The 16,494-nt window shown below is 35.3% G+C and overlaps 1 protein-coding gene and 1 long non-coding RNA gene across 2 annotated transcripts; one reads left to right on the top strand and one right to left on the bottom strand.

Moving 5' to 3' along the window:
* Window positions 1–2,675: 2,675 nt before the first annotated feature.
* LOC132149266 (guanine nucleotide-binding protein G(I)/G(S)/G(O) subunit gamma-13-like) lies at window positions 2,676–8,770 on the bottom strand. Its single transcript, XM_059558363.1, has 3 exons — window positions 8,359–8,770; window positions 5,770–5,902; window positions 2,676–3,767 (listed from the first exon to the last, which is right to left on the bottom strand). Exons 2-3 carry the CDS (start codon window positions 5,865–5,867, stop codon window positions 3,662–3,664), a joined length of 204 nt encoding a protein of 67 aa, XP_059414346.1. The 5' UTR covers window positions 5,868–5,902; window positions 8,359–8,770; the 3' UTR covers window positions 2,676–3,661.
* Window positions 8,771–12,405: 3,635 nt separating this feature from the next.
* Window positions 12,406–15,470, top strand: LOC132148611 (uncharacterized). Its single transcript, XR_009434944.1, has 3 exons — window positions 12,406–12,477; window positions 12,853–13,000; window positions 15,281–15,470. It is a non-coding gene; the product is annotated as an uncharacterized LOC132148611 (long non-coding RNA).
* Window positions 15,471–16,494: the final 1,024 nt, after the last annotated feature.

The raw sequence follows: 16,494 nt of genomic DNA on the forward strand, positions 1-16,494 counted from the left end.
TAGTAAAAATTGTCAGAGTAACACAGCTGCCTTGATATTAAAATGAAGGAAAAAGGTTTAATTACAGAAAGCAATTCTTGAACATACAATCTTATCAAGTACAGTATTTTTCGCATAATCATTTATTATCTTAGACAAAAAAAAAAAAATATCCCGGTTCTAATATTATGGTTTTTTTTTATTTTTTATACATTATTTGTATAGAAAGACTTTTTTTTTTTTATATTAGTGATATATGTACAAACACACACACACACACAAATAAATCATAAAATATTTTAGAATGATGATTAATATGTTAACACCTACTAATGACTTTAGAGAAAAATTAAGTTTGAGTTGTATAACAAAATGTTGCTATTTTTTGGCATTGATAATAGACTTGACACATATTTGCTTAATTTGTTAATATTTAGTTCATCATGTTCTTAAGACAAGGTCATGCATGAACTAAAAAGTTAGATTAGCACTGCCTTGTGGTTAAAAATAAATGATACACATAAAGTTGGCACTGAGTACTTTTAAATGACCACAAATCCTGGTGACTACTATCCTCATTTACTGCCTGATCACACTTTTACACTCTGAGATTTTTCTTCTCACAACACATCTTTTTTAGATTCTCAAAGGAGAACAGCAAGAGTGTTTAGAGAACCAAATGGTTTTACAAGCCAGAACCCATCATTTATTCTCTCCTGTGATATGTCCGTTCACGGTCCATATGCCCTTCTTAGCATAAATCCCCATTTCAGATCCAGATATAGGGTTCAAATACATGGATTTGGCGTATTTAGATTAAAGAGGATTTTAGCTTTGCCATATATGCAGATCTATGGTCATTGCGTCAGACTTCATAAAGTAGCACTTTACCCCAGATGTGTACATTTAAGCAGACTATTGGTCCATGTGATCCCGTATGTATTTAGAGATTTGTGACGGAGCTGAGAGAGTGGATTATTTTGGGCAGATTAGAGTGTCATCTGCTGCGGGTTCAACTGGCGTAGAGAGCAATCATGTGAATGTGTGGCTAGGCAATGGGCATCAGGATTATCAATCCTAATCTAGAGGGTGAGCCATTATCACTGCATTAGTCTCGTGGTCCCCAGAACCACTCATGGCATCTTTGTTTGTTGTAAATGTGTGACTGGACAGTCTGTCATGCACAGATCTATTAAGTGCATGAAGATTCATTGGCTTTGATTATAATACCTGGTAAAGTTTCTCTTGCAATACACAGACAGGTCTGCACAGAGTGAAAGTTAAAGTGTGTGAAAAGAAGAGCTACATTCTTTCCCTTAATGGGAAAATTTTTTTGTTTCTTTTAGTCTCAAATGTTCCATTATTTAGCTGAGAATGAGTTTGTAATGCTTTTTGCAGTGATTTGGGAATGCGGATAAAAAGATGACAGACTGTGCTCATTGTGCTAGTGGTCTTGTACAAAGCTATGCTATGGCTTACTTATGACAACTGTCTTTAACAGATCTGATATCTCTTCTGTAGAAGTAAGCCATAGCATAGCTTTACAGAAGAGATATCAGATCTGTTAAAGACAGTTGTCTCTCTCTCTCAGTAGGACGTTTAAGATGGTTTAGAATTAATTGCTTGTATTCCTCTTTTGTAAGTTGCCTTGGATAAAAGCATCTGCTAAATGAATAACTGTACATGTAGTATTTGTTGATAAAAGACCCAAAATGAAGATCTTTTGAAGACATTAGATTGCATGTGATGAAAGCACATAAAAAGTGGTTTTAGATATATATTGTTTGTTTTATTTAAATATCATAGAATATAAGCCCATGACCTGCCTACAGTCCAAAAGCATGTATTTGCCGTTTTTGGTTAAAGAGGCTTTAAGCTTTTCGTTGTGTCAGACTTCGTCAGAGTATCACTCTGAATCTGTCCGAAACCAGGTGGCCGTTCACACGGGAAACATTCTTGTTTATTGTCTCTGATATTTTTGTAATTGTTGGTCTATGTAAACATGCAACTGTTTTGCAGTCCTGCTGTTTTAAGCCACAAGTGTTATGTTTCTAAGACACTGTGTAAAGTTAACCGCAGTTCACCTATAAATTTTGAAACCATTCAGTTGTCTATGGCTGTTTTGCTTTCCTTATTCTTGAGCTTACAAAAAACATAAAGGTGGTAATTCAAGCAGCTCTTACAGTAAGAAATACTCTTTTTGTGAAATTTAGGTACAGAGGAACAGAAAGCTGCATGTGGTGTACACAAAAATAGATAATGTAGCCACAAAATGAAGAATCTGTTCCCACAACTTAATAATTTGTGTCCATGTTTTATTAATTTGTTCCCTCATTTTAGTTAAATTTTGGCCATGCTGTAGTAATTTGTTACTCGTTTTAATTATGGCCACGATTTAACTACAATGAGGGAACGAATTAGTGCAAAGTGGTGATTTTTCTTTTCTTTTCTTAATTATTTATACATGGCAACAATATTGTTTTTATTTCCCCTGCATGTCATGTTCAGTGCTCCATAATTGGGTGAAAGGACATGATTAATTGTTTTTTTTTTTAATCATAATTTATTATTACATTAGTACAGTCTCAAACTAAATTAATGTGTTACTGTAATCAGTAATTGTCATCGTGTAAACAGACAAATACCCTTGCCATACCATGACACACACCCAACTGAAACACACAAATGACATTAAAGCTGTCTAAAAATCCTCTACTTTATTCAGTAATATGTTCTGTAAAACATTCAATAAAAAATGTAATCACTTATTGCTTTTTATTAAACTAGTACTTGATCTTATGCATATTTTCTCAAAGCATTCTCATATATAACACACCTCTAGATAATTGGACAGGTTTCTACTGTTTGAATATATAAAAACATGAACAAATCAAAAGTCACAGATTAACCCCACATCCTTGCCATAAATAAAGATTGAGCTATTAATCAAAATAAAAAAAAAAAAAAAAAAGCCTTGGCCAGTGCACAACCTCTCCGTTTGCATATCCATTCGATGCTTTAGGGTGCTGATGGTTTACTAATCCCTCACACACTTACATTCTTTTTAAGGAAATTGTGTACAAGGCAGTATTTGATGGTGACCTGGCAAGATGCGTTAAAAAAATAAAATAAAACATTATCCATAGCTTTCGAGGAAGGAAGGGTGCAGTTGAACAACAGCAGGTCCATCGTAATTTTTAAAGCAGTCGGTGCCAACAGCTTCAGTAGCAAATCAAACCATAAATAAATTAATTAATGATCATAAATAAGTTAATAAATTAAAACAATCTGTACATGTTTAAAAATGTCTGTAACTGCTGAGTATGGTGTAAATAGTAACATTTCGATGTCGACACTACATGCTTGAACTCGGCGACAACACTGAAGTCGAGTAGGCAAGAGAAATTACACTAACTGCATATAAAGGTATATTGATGGTTACAAATATAATAGTAATGCATGTCAAAGTGTCAAATTCTTCAATTGACTATATAGAGCTAATGTTGTGTGCATGAGTGTGAGTTTTGTTGTGCAGTGGATGCTAAGCTGCTGTACATTCATGGTGAGGTAATGAAACAAGAAGAAAGAGAGCAAGTGCCGTGTGATCCTGTCAGGCTGGTGGAGGCTCAGACGGAGGGCTGGGGCGACCGCTGCTGCTGCTGCTGCTGCTGCTGCTTCTCTTTTATAGAAGCACACACTTGCCCTTCTCCACCCATGGATTGTTCTTCATCAGCTCAGGATTCAGGAAAGGGTCTTCAGGCACACACTCCTCGATCCACTTCACCAGGCTGAGGAGAGGAAGGAGAAGTTCCCTCATCATTCTGGGACTCAATGCTAACTGCGTAATCTATTTAAAGTAACAAATTTGGTGCAAAAATGTGTACTATTTAGGAGTAAATAGAGCAGAGATTTGCTCTGTATGCATGTGCCTTTGAACATGGATGCAGAGTGTGAAGGAATTGGGGCCGTGCAAGATTTGCACCCATGTTGAACAAATGATAAATAAGAGTGATAATCACATAACTCTTTGCTGAAGCATTATCCATCATAAGGCGATTAATAGAAATGATGTGTCAGATGAGAATGATATTCTTAGACTCAAGCTAGACTCCATCCAAACCCAAATGCTATTAAGTCATCATGAACCAACATTATGACTCCACAATTGCTTATTCAGCTAAACTACACAATAACACTGAAGGAACCACTACGCTGGGGTAAACTGAGCTGTTCACTTCTGGCTGGTAAAAGGTAAATTGTAACAGAAAAATTACCACTGTGAATATTTCAGGAAGAGAGCCCTGGGACGCAGGGAAATGAGATGTCACTGTAATGTGACAGTGGAGGGTGTGACTAACAGGCCATGCTTGCTCTCAAATTGGAGAGTAAAGCACCAGAGATCTGAGAGCTAATGCTTTGTCCTGAACAATCACCAAGAGGACCTGGCCTCTGGGCAGCCTAATTTGTGACATGAGGTGAACCTGAAAATTCAGAAATAACTGCAGTGAGTTCATGGTGGCATATGGGTTATTCAATCAGGAAACAGTTTAGAGAATCCCCTGAAAAAACTGATCACTCTTCACAACAGGAACTATGAGGTTTGAACTATGTAGAGAGGATCATTTAGGTGTGTGTGTGTGTGGGGGGGGGGGGGGGGGGGTCATCATACATTTTTTAACATATTAGATGATGATTTATTTTATTATGGTTATTTAAATGATTTACTTGTATTACTTATATTACCTCCAGAGTTTATATTAGCTTAAAGCATCTGCTAAAATATAGTTTTATTACAACAAAAAAGTGTGACGAACAACACAATATTAATATACGTTGTTTTGGTTTTATGGTTACCATATACAGTACTGTTCAAATTTGACAGAAAAGACTTACATTTTACATTACAAAAACAAATCTCAAATAAATACTGTTCTTTTGAACTTTTTATTCATCAAGGAATCCTGAAAATGTATCAAATAAATAAATAAATAATTGTTTTGTTTTTTCCAAAAAATATTAAGCAACTGTTTGCAATATTGATAGTAATTAGAAATATTTCTTGAGCAGCATATTAGTATATTAGAATGATTTCTGGAGGATCATGTGACACTGAAGACTGGAGTAATGATGCTGAAAATTCAGCTTTGCCATCGAAGGAATAAATTACACTTTAAAATATATTAAAATACAACAGTTGTTTTCAATTCTAATGATATTTTACAATTTTACTATTTTTATTGTATTTTTAAACAAATGCAGCCTTGGTGAAGATAAGAGACTTTTTTTCTTTTACAAATATTAAAAAATCGAATTGACCCCATAACCTTTACACTACACTGAATATTAAAATAATACTGAAACCCTTAAAATGCACAGCAAAAAGTCACAAAATTGCTCCAATTAGCTAGTCTTAACTTGCATTATTATGCAAAGATAGAGGTCACAGAGTTATATGAAAGAAATGGAAGTAGAACTATTATATTGTCAAAACAACCATTAAATGTACTGTTTAGAAGTTATTATAACAAAACATTGACTGGTCAATGCCATTTAACCGATGACAATTAAGTATTTGGATAATAAAAGGACAGAATACATGGGTGATGTTCTAATGGCTTACTGTTGCTAGCTTTCTCTGTACTTGATTATATGATGAAAAGCAACAAAAATAGAAGGAAGGTAGAAGAAGTCATTATCTTTTCTGTTGTGATATGGGGCGACAGAATAAAATATTATAGTTGGAACAGAGACTATCTGTACAGTGTGTAGAACAAAAGAAAGCACACTCACTCTGTCACTGTCTTTGAGGATTTCTCCCTTTTGAAGGCCAGCTGGTACTTGAGGCTTTCTACCTCCTTCTTCATCTGGGGCAAGTCCATCTCATCCATGACTGCGGCTTGATGTGGAAGTGATCAAACTAAACCTAAACAAAAAGATTGAAACAAGAAATATTGTTTTGCACACTGTCCCAAAACAAATGCTCATATTTAAACTGCTTTAGTGGATCTTTTACATGACTCTTTCCACAGCCATCCTATGTTTTTAGACAGGTGAGTTGTGCTGCCTCAAAATGTAAATGTAACATATGTTTGCTTAAAAACCTGATTTTGCATCAGTCAATGAGGATTGCAATGAAGTCTTGCAAAACCAGCACCTCACACTATTTGTAAGAACAGTAATAATGATTTGTGAATGTGATTTGTATGCCATGTTGAAGAGTTTGCATATGTTCCATGATATGAAAATACACTCTTAAAAATAAAGGTGCTTCACACAGCAATGCCACAGAAGAACCATTTTTGGTTCTACAAAGAACCATCTTTTTCTTATCCTTTTATCATCTGAAGAACCTTTTTGAGATGTTAAAGGTTCTTTATGGAACCATTTCGACAAAAAGGTTCTTCTGTGGCATCGTAAAGCACCATTATTTTTAAGAGTGTAAACCATGAAACCACTTATTGTCATGTTTATTCAGTTGCTCTGATACTACAGTACAATAATGCATTTTGGACTTTTTCAGCAAATATTGGTATATTTTTTTTATTATTTGCATTTGATTCCTTCATTTATTTAAAGTTTTATTCACTGTTGTTCATGCATTTTTATTTTACAACTACTGACAAAGTGAAAATGTGTGGTTATTAACTTAAAAAGCTCTTTGTACCTCATGTATCCTTTAAAAATGTTTTTTTTTTTTTTTTTTTGGTGTAGTCTAAGGTTATAAGGCTAATTCAGTCATGCTACATTTTAATTTTGACTTAAAAACGAGCTGAATAGATGTCACCACTCACATTTTAGACTTCCTCACAAAACATTTCTCAATAAACATACTGTAACTGCACATATTCTATTTTTTTCCCTTCGTTATTTTTTTCTGGGAAGTTCTGCATGCATAAATTTAGCTTTCAAATAAAAGATTTCAGTAATTAGATGCTAGTCCTCCTCTCTGAGCAGCAGTTAAGGGGGATCAGAGTTTGAGTCTTGAGAGTTTTTGGTGTTGAGAGGAGTCCAGCATTAGGGCATGTGTGAGCCAGAGAGCAGAGACAGTTCAGCATGCAGGTGTTCAACTGCCTGTCTACATCCATCCCATAAAGGCTTTTAAGTGCTTCCCAGCAACACCAGCCAGACACTGGAGCCACGCGCTCTAAAAGCTCTGATTTCACTATCTGACACTAAACACACTCAGAGCAGCTGCAGGAGATTGTGCTGTTTTTCCAATCAAATGTGATGTGAATAAATGGTTAGGGGACACAGATGTTTCACAAGCTGTATAAATAAATGTACCGTTCTAAAACATCTCACTTCTTTCAAACCATCCATAAATACTTCATGCATATGGAGATATCCAAGAAATACCTTTTAAATGTGAATTTGTGTGTCAATATATGAAATATGAAATCTTTTGTTGTTGCCAAAGGTAAATACACTGATTTCAGTGCTTCACTGAGGCCCTAAACAAATATATATTCAATAGTGGCCCAGAATATACAGCAGTTTGCCACAAGCCATAAACCTCTTTTTCCACCCAATTAGTCATGAAACAAATATTATTGATGAAAAAATATATAGATTTGATTAAATGAATGGTTGAGACTATTCAGGTTTATGTTTTTGGTTTGTTCATAATATTATGTGTACAAAAGGACATTGTGAAATATTAGATGGAGGACCAGGACAAACTTCTCAAATCAAGTTCTTCATGTAGGTCGTTCAATGATCACCACATTGCATTCAAATAGGGAGGGTAAATTTCAGTTTGGTTAAAAATAAATAAAAAACTAGAATTAAAAATGTAACAATTACTAAACAAAAGCACATTTATATTAATGATACGTGTATCTTGTGTCCTAACTGATATTGCTGGTGTATAAAGAACTAAAGAAGAGAAATTAGACATCAAATCTGCCAATAAATAAGACAGCACAATTTCTGTAGATACATGATCATCTGATGAAGACCAGCATGACTTGCTGTATCTCAGTTACCTCCGATGTATTTAGGTTTCCCAGAGCAGATAAAACTATTAAGAAGCTACTGCAGGCTGAAGGCTGAATTGCAGGCTTCTTAATTTCCTCCTTCCTGTAAATATAGGCTACATTTAAATAACCCAATGATTTTATTAATCAAAAATGAGGGGCGGGTAAAAACCAGGACGTTGAAAATCGAAGTTTTATGTAACACCGGCAAAATCACTGGCAACCACAGCGACGACGGAGGAAGGGAGTGGTAAAAAAAAAAAAACAATATGAAAATGCAAAAAATAAGAATGCATGGGTATCAATAACATTTCACACTAACACCATAAGTTATGTCAACTGTCATCAAGAGACAATAATGGAAAAGATGAGATCGATATGAATTCACATTTGTGTCGCTTACCTCGGTGATGTAGCTACCTTTGGATAACGTTAATACCCGAAGCCCGTCTTTGGTGCAGACTGTTCTTATCTGTGGGAAATGTCCTCAGATCAATTAAAAAACACATACGCCTGTGCCTAATTGACGAAAAACGACGGACGACTGTATATCCGATGTAGACAGACAAAGGACTAGACGGGGAGACTGAAGACAGGCTCGCAAGCTCCGGCAGCAGCGCCACAGACACTGAAACGATGCTGAAGAAGTTGAGCCGATGGCAGTGGTTACAGCCTAGTAAAGTGCTGCTCAGCCGCTGCTGGGCCAATGTGTAGAGGAGGTGCTGGGGTAAATCTGCCTGGGAGGGGAGCCAGAGGGCGGTTATATGCCGCTGAAGTCGAAATTTCTCTCCTAATGTTGGAGACAAAAGGAGACCCGACGTCCTTTTGTCGCTAGACTTGTCAGTGTCAGTGTTTAGATTTTCCATACGCATATGCTTCTACTCACCGGAACGTTTAGTCCGCTTTGCCCTAATATGGAAAAACTGAGCTTTTTTTGTTGTTAAAGAAAATCAGTTTTAATGAACATCAGGCTGTCAGCACGAATTTCTTGCCTAAATAAAAGTTCAGTACACAAGAAAAATCTTTTTATTTTTTTATTTTCTCTCCGCCAACTAAAATAGTTCCAGTCAAAATGTCAAGCTTCGCGTGTTGCCAAGCAACACGTAGTTTGAGAGCTGATTTGGAACGGCATGTATTTTGACGCGAATCCGCCGAGCTTTCCTTCCAAACCCAAAGCGTTCTGTGATCCGCTCCGGGTTTTTAATGTCCCAGTCAGTGCTCGCTCATTAACGTGAAGCAGCGCTCGCTCGAAAGGAAATGCTTTCAAACGATTTTGGTACATGGAACATGGAAGTTAGCATCACCCTGGTTCCTTCGACATAAACACAATTGGACTTTTTCATTGGCTTTTGGATGTTTGGACAAGTTAAACACAAATTGTATAAATTTGGATGCTGAAATAAAATCAGCGTAAGTAAAAATGTAAAAAAAAAATTACACAATGGTCACCATTACTTATAAACATATAGGGTTAAAAAAACATATAGGGTTATTATTGATCCCAGATAGCACAGGTACATCACAGAGACTTTGGCGTCTATCTGCAAGACTTGCAGAACTCTATTTTTTAGAATGTTTGCTCATCTGCAATACGTCTATAGAATGTTTCACATTAGATGCCAAACAGATGTTTTCAAAATGTCTAGAAGATTTTTATGATTTAGAATGTATGTAAAACTGTTATCTTAAAGATGTCTATTAGATGTTTGTACACAGAAGCTTTCCAGATGAAGCAATCTTTAACAAACATCTTGATGTATTTCACAGAATAAAACGTGAAAATATCTTGATCTTCTGTAAACCATAGATCTTATTTAACAAAACACCCACTGACGATGATGAAACCGGAAGTGGTTTTATGCATTTTGGCTTGCAAAAACATGTCATCCCTACAGCACTCTATGAGTATTCTTATTGTAGAGCTGTCTACGAATTTGGCATGAAATTGCATATAGGCTATATGTCATCCGCCCATGCGTCTCATCTCACTTATCCATGCAGAGGAGCAGAGCCACAACTAAAACAATGTTCTTCTGTAAAAAAAAAAAAAATACATTTTACATATATATATATATATATATATATATATATATATATATATATATATATATATATATATATATATTGTTTTACTGCTATATGGCCAAAAGTTACATTGTTACATGATTGAGACTGTTTTTTAATTCTGTTAATTTATGCAAAACATAAATGTAACAAATAAGAGCTGTAGTTTGTATTAATTATATTACAAATGCTATTGCACACAATTTGGCATAAGCCTGAAAGCACTGACAACAGTATTCCATAAAGGGTGAAATGACTGTAAACTGCTCGCAGGGAGATTTAAAAGTTTGCCTGTTGGCTGATACAAGGGCATCTGTCATATGCTCATCTCAGAGCAGCACTCATGTCAGTCTTCTGTGATGTCTCACCCAAGAGCAACATCAGGAGGTGTAAGATGAGGAGAGGTGCCTGCAGGAGCAGCAGATCAGAGATCAGTCCCTTTTGTTGGACCACTATCACCACAATGCATTTTTGGCTAACGCTAAAAAAAACAAGGGATGTCTTGTTGAAAGACAGACAAAAACATTAACCAGTGGCTGTTTCGTAAAACCATGTGGCAAAAAAGAAAAAGATCACAGAATTCATCTAATATGAAAACATCTTATCTAATTAACTAAACAATATTGGGTCAATAATGCGAAAATGGAAAAGAAGTGACTGCCACTAACCAAAGTGAACCACAGCTAAAATACTGATAAATATAATTTATTCCTATATGCTAAATATATAAGATTAATGGTCACTAGATTCAATATGCACAATTCTGAATGGATTGCATATTGAAACATATGGATTATATATATGAAACATATTCTGAGAGTTGATTGCAAATCTCGATTATCTGTATCAGATCCCAGTAGAACACCAAATTCATTATCATTTATGTCTTGACAAAGCTATGAGAAGTTATGCTTAATTTTTTTAAGTATTTTTTATCCAAACTGACTGCTTTTAAAGTGTATTCAGTAAAATGACAACACATTAACCAGTCTGAATAAGCTTTTTCAGATATTTGTGTTTCACAAACGAATGGCCACTGGCCAGTTCTACGTTCAGCCATCTACTTCCTTTAGCACATCCTATATTTATTGCATCATTTATTGCATGGATATATGGGAAGAATGGAGCTCTGCTCTGAATACGCTTAATGGATCCTGAATGAAGAACTTCTTGCAATGGCTTGCCGATGGGGTCAAGCTTTTGATGGGTGAGCTGGCTATTCTTTGGCTTAACAGTACAAAGAGTATCTTGAGTGGAAGGTAGGACAACAGTTCATAGAGTCTGTAATGTGTAATGCTTCATCAAAGAGAATTTACACAGATACCCTTTAATACCTAGACTATATTCTGAAGATAAAGACATGTCCCATGTGTCCTAAATTGATGGGTGTCCATGAGGAACTGCCATTAGTGCTTTAACACAAAGAGCAAATGCAAGGCGCCGTAAGCTATTCTAAAGGAAGGGGCAGCTGAAAGGAATCAGGACCTTAGCAGTCAAAGACATGCTATATTCACAACATTTCTGCATTTATTTTGGCCTTAAGTGGTTAACCTGGCTCTGAGAACAGCATAATGGAGCATCTCCAGCCAGGTGAATGCAGGTCAAATCATCAATCTCTGCTCAAAAGTGTACGGCAGTAACAATGCCAAAATATTATCATTTTATACATTTCGATGGATACATTTAAAAGTATTGGAACATTTTAATATATACTACATAAAATACTACAGTGCAACAGATGACATAAACGTTTACAGTGTTTACAGGACATGAAGAAATATTTCCAAAATATTTCACTGAAATATCTATAACTGATAATAACTACATAGCAGAATTTAAAGGAATATTAATATGGAAGCATATGGGTAGCATTATTCAATTTGGAATGTAATATGCAAAATGACAATGCAATATGTAAAATGACAATGCATTTCTGTATTTACATCTACATTTTCCAATACATTTGTGCAATGTTTGGTGCAAAATGAAAATGAAAATTAAATTACATAATTTTCATTTGCCATTTCATACACCAGTTTTAATATGTAAAATGAATACTAATTTTAACGCTTTATAAGTTGCAAAATTAAAATGAAAATGTATTACAGAAATGATTAGATATGTCTAACATGTTCAAGCAAAAACTGTGGCAAAATGATAATTTAAATGCTATTTTTCTTAAATGCATTAACACTTACAGTCAAGACACTTACGATTGCATTTTCATTCAGTGTCCCGCAATGAATGTAGCAAAATTCAATGTGCACATTGAAAATGCATTCCGAGCCGATCACGTCTCCGCCCCCTCGCGCCATGTCAATCACTGCGTGAACAAGGCGGGGCTTGCAGAAGGTCACAGACTCAAATCTCAAGAAGAGGATTCAAGTGAGAAAGCACGGAAGGAATGTCTGTGGAGGATGTACTCAAAAAATACACATACTTCAGGACACCTGCTGGAGTGAGTATATATATATATAAATATATATATAGAATATATATATATAAACCTCATCAACTGTAACATATCTTGTTTCAAATCTTTTCAGGTAATATTTTATTCTTCTGTACCTTTTTAGCCCATCTGTTAAAAATTTAAAGCAATAGTTTTAGAAAACAATGTAAGATTTATCAGTGTATTCAAGAACATGAAATGCATCGTATTGTGAACCTTATACATTAGCTTCTGATTGTTTCTGCAGTTCTGCAATGTATCGAGCCAAAGAGGATGCAACATAATCTGATGAATCTGAAAACTGTTTTCTTTTTTTCTCATTATTATTATTATTATTATTGTTCTTATTATTCTTTTTATTTATTTATTTATTTTATGTAGGGGGACCCGGCTACACCTTTCCTACCATACACCTGATGGATACTGACTGTAAAATGGCAATCATAGGAGGAGGGCTCAGTGTGGTGACAGAAGATGGAATAGATGTGTGTCAGTGCACCAGCCTTGATGAAGCCTTCATAACAGCCTTGTGGATGTATTTTGCTTTCAACTTTGCATATCCACCACCTGAGGTGGGTAGTAACGAGTTACATTTACTTTGTTACATTTACTTGAGTAATTTTTGGGGGTTACTTATACTTTTTGGAGTATATTTAAAGATGGGTACTTTTACTCTTACTTGAGTAAATTTTTTGGGAAAAATCTGTACTTTTACTTCGTTACTGTGGGCGACGCTGCTCTCGTTACTTTATCTTAATGCAATAAATGTTATAAATGCTTCAGTTTATTCCAAACGCGACGTCTACTTTTCTCTGGACAATAAGCGATGCCCATTCGCGAATGATTCATTCTTTTGAGTCAATTCTGTTCAAAGGCTTGATCAAACCAATTGGCAAACAAGTGAATTGGTTCATGAATCAGTTTGAATGAGTCGTTCAGTTCCCTGCCACACGTGCTGAGCGTCTGAAGAGGTTCACTCAGAGTTGTAACGTTTAAGAACATCAGCAGCGTTGAAAACGTATCTATGGAACTGCACTGAATTGAAAGCAAATCTGCAAAGGCTATTATTTGCTTGCGATGGAGATCCTTATTAGATGAACACCGCGTGTGCTGTCTACTGTTTAACAGGTAATAACTTGGGCTACATTCGATTACAGTACACGATACCACTGTGACATTAGCTTGTTGTACGTGTGTGGCTTATAACAGAGGGGAGTCAAGTTGAATGCAGCTTCCAAAAGACAAAAAATAGCCGATTAAGAATTTATTAATTTTAATACAATCACACCGGTGCGAGTACATTCAGCAAGTCATGTCATCAGCTGCTAAATTCAGATCTGTGATCGCTTGCTGGCGCTGAGCCAGAGATAGATGCGTTTTTACAGCACTGCGCATTATAACCAATCACACAAGATTCTGTTGAGCTTGTGAATGCAATGGCCAATCAGAGGCGTTCAGATGAGTCATCGCTAAAATGCCGGTGCTTCCTTCACTCGCTCACTGACTGGAGACCTCTTTCTGGCGAATCCTCTCTTCAGAAACAACAAAGTGCAGATGTGTGTACGAATCTGTAAATAAGATTGATTTCACCGTGTTAACAGTTTCAGTGATTTTAATGGGAGTTTCTGAGAGCGATTGAACTCTAGACTGTCAGTGAAAATGATCTTTAATAATGTAAATGTTATTTGCTCTCTTTCTGAACAATGAAAGATTAGTAGCAATATTTATATCACATTAACTTTCAATGTTAAATTCACATTTAATATAAAGTCAGTCGTATTAAAAATGTTATGGCATGACACCTATATCTGTTACTTAAGTAAACAGACAGGGTTTTATAATAAATGACATAAATTGGAGTAAAGGTTGATGAAATATATACATTTATACACGCACACACACACATTTATCTATATATCTAAAAAAAAATAGGCTCAGTGTATATATGACCCAAAGTAACTAGTAACTAACTAATTGAGTAGATTTTTTATCCGATACTCTTTTACTCTTACTCAAGTAACTATTCAAGACTAGGACTTTTACTTTTACTTGAGTAAATATTTCTAGAAGTACTTTTACTTAAGTACAGTTTTTGGGTACTCTACCCACCTCTGTCCACCACACCTGAAAAAGACACTGACTTTCCTTCAGAGGCACATTGTCAACATTAGAAGATGGAGACAAGCACTGTCAGTAACTTTACTCTGAATGATTAGCCTCTTGTATTAGATCCTCATGCCTTGACTGTACCATTACCCAAAGTGCACTCGAAGGACATTCACTCTTTGGAAGTTAATCCAACATGTTGGAGTGGTACATGCACATGAACCAAATAGCTTGCTCTATTCTTTTTCTATTCTATCTGTTTTCTTTTTATTTATTATATTATTTAAAAGCCCTTGCTACGTGTACTGTGTTAAGCTAACTGAGACTTGTTATAGCTCTTATATATCATTGCTCTTTTTGTTGTTTTTGATTGCTTCCACTTTGTCCTCATTTGTAGTTGATTTGAATAAAAGCGTCTGCTAAATGAATAAATGTAAATGTAAATATTAGTATAACCTGTGGTATAGATGAGTGCCAATCAACTTTTTTCTGATTCCATTCTTTTAGAAACCATGCACAGGAAGCATATGTACTTTTGGTACTCAGTGAAGAGTCAGTGGTACGGTTGTATTATAATATAATGGAGAAGGGTCTGGCTGCAGACTTGCACTCTCAGACACTTGCGCTTCTTTTTTATTATTTTATTCTACTTATTGGTTACTTCTTTTTTGAATCTCTCAACATTTGTTTTTCTCTTGTGTAGGTATGGTTGACTGGAAGTCTGTCAGTCCAGATGTGAGGAAGACATACAGAGTGGAGCTGGAGCTCAGCAAATGTGATGGCTGTAGATACTGTGTTCTTGGAAAGAAGGGTGTCTTCACCGCTTTCTATTCAGACAAAGAGTTTGCTGGATTCTGTTCTATGGACTGCTACTACAGAATGAATGAGTGGTTTATTTATCATTCTATCTACAGTATCTCTCTCTCTATCTATCTCTCTCTCTCTATCTCTCTCTCTATCTATCTATCTATCTATCTATCTATCTATCTATCTATCTATCTATCTATCTATCTATCCTTTTACTTGAATTGGTGACTGAAACTGAAAGCTAAATAAATGTTTTAGTGGATAAAGATGTGTCTGTTTGCTTAATTGGTTAATGTCACTTAAAACAAGGTTACTTAACTCTTCTGACTAATTTTTAAATTTGATAATTTAATGGTTTTGTCATATTTATTTTTCTCTATCAGGCAAAACCTAGTTTTCTAGTGTAACACTTTACAATAAAGTTTCATTTGTTGACTGATGTATTAACTTCTTAATACATTCTTGTTAGTTCACTAATGTTAACAAATACAGCTGACTTTAAATGACTTTAACTTAAGAACAGCAAGTGCGACAAACCGTGTTAAGAGACGTTTGTATTCTCAAATATAATTGTAATCTGTTTTTGATTATTGATAAACTAAGACCTAAACGTGTGGTGGGGATTACGTCAGTAAGCCGTTTTGAAGGTACTTTCGAAAGTAATTTAAAATAATATTCTTTACTTCATTAACGCTGTTTTTACATTGGATGAATTTCAATTGGTTTTATAGGATTATGTGTTTAATTTTTCACTTTCTATTAATCTATAGGCCAATAGTGATTAAGAAACAGCCAGTTTTCGCTAAACCTTTTGCCACGCCCCCTACCTTTATTTCCACCAATGCGAAACCTTTCGGCACGCCCATTGCTCCAGGCTGCAGTAACCCCATCCTTGGAGCAAACAGCTCCCCCTTCTGTTTAACTAATTAACTCAATATGGTAGAATTAAAATGTAAATAGAAATGTAGGTACTGAATACTGACAAACATTCAAGAATATGCAGCTGTACGCAAAACCAGAAAAATGAAATGAAAAACCGTGCAATCATAACTAAAATATGCTAACAAAAAGCGTAACGTGACATGATAATGCGGGCATGTTGAATCGGAA

Source organism: Carassius carassius, chromosome 9, assembly GCF_963082965.1.
Source record: "Carassius carassius chromosome 9, fCarCar2.1, whole genome shotgun sequence".
NCBI classification, from domain to species: Eukaryota; Metazoa; Chordata; class Actinopteri; order Cypriniformes; family Cyprinidae; genus Carassius; species Carassius carassius.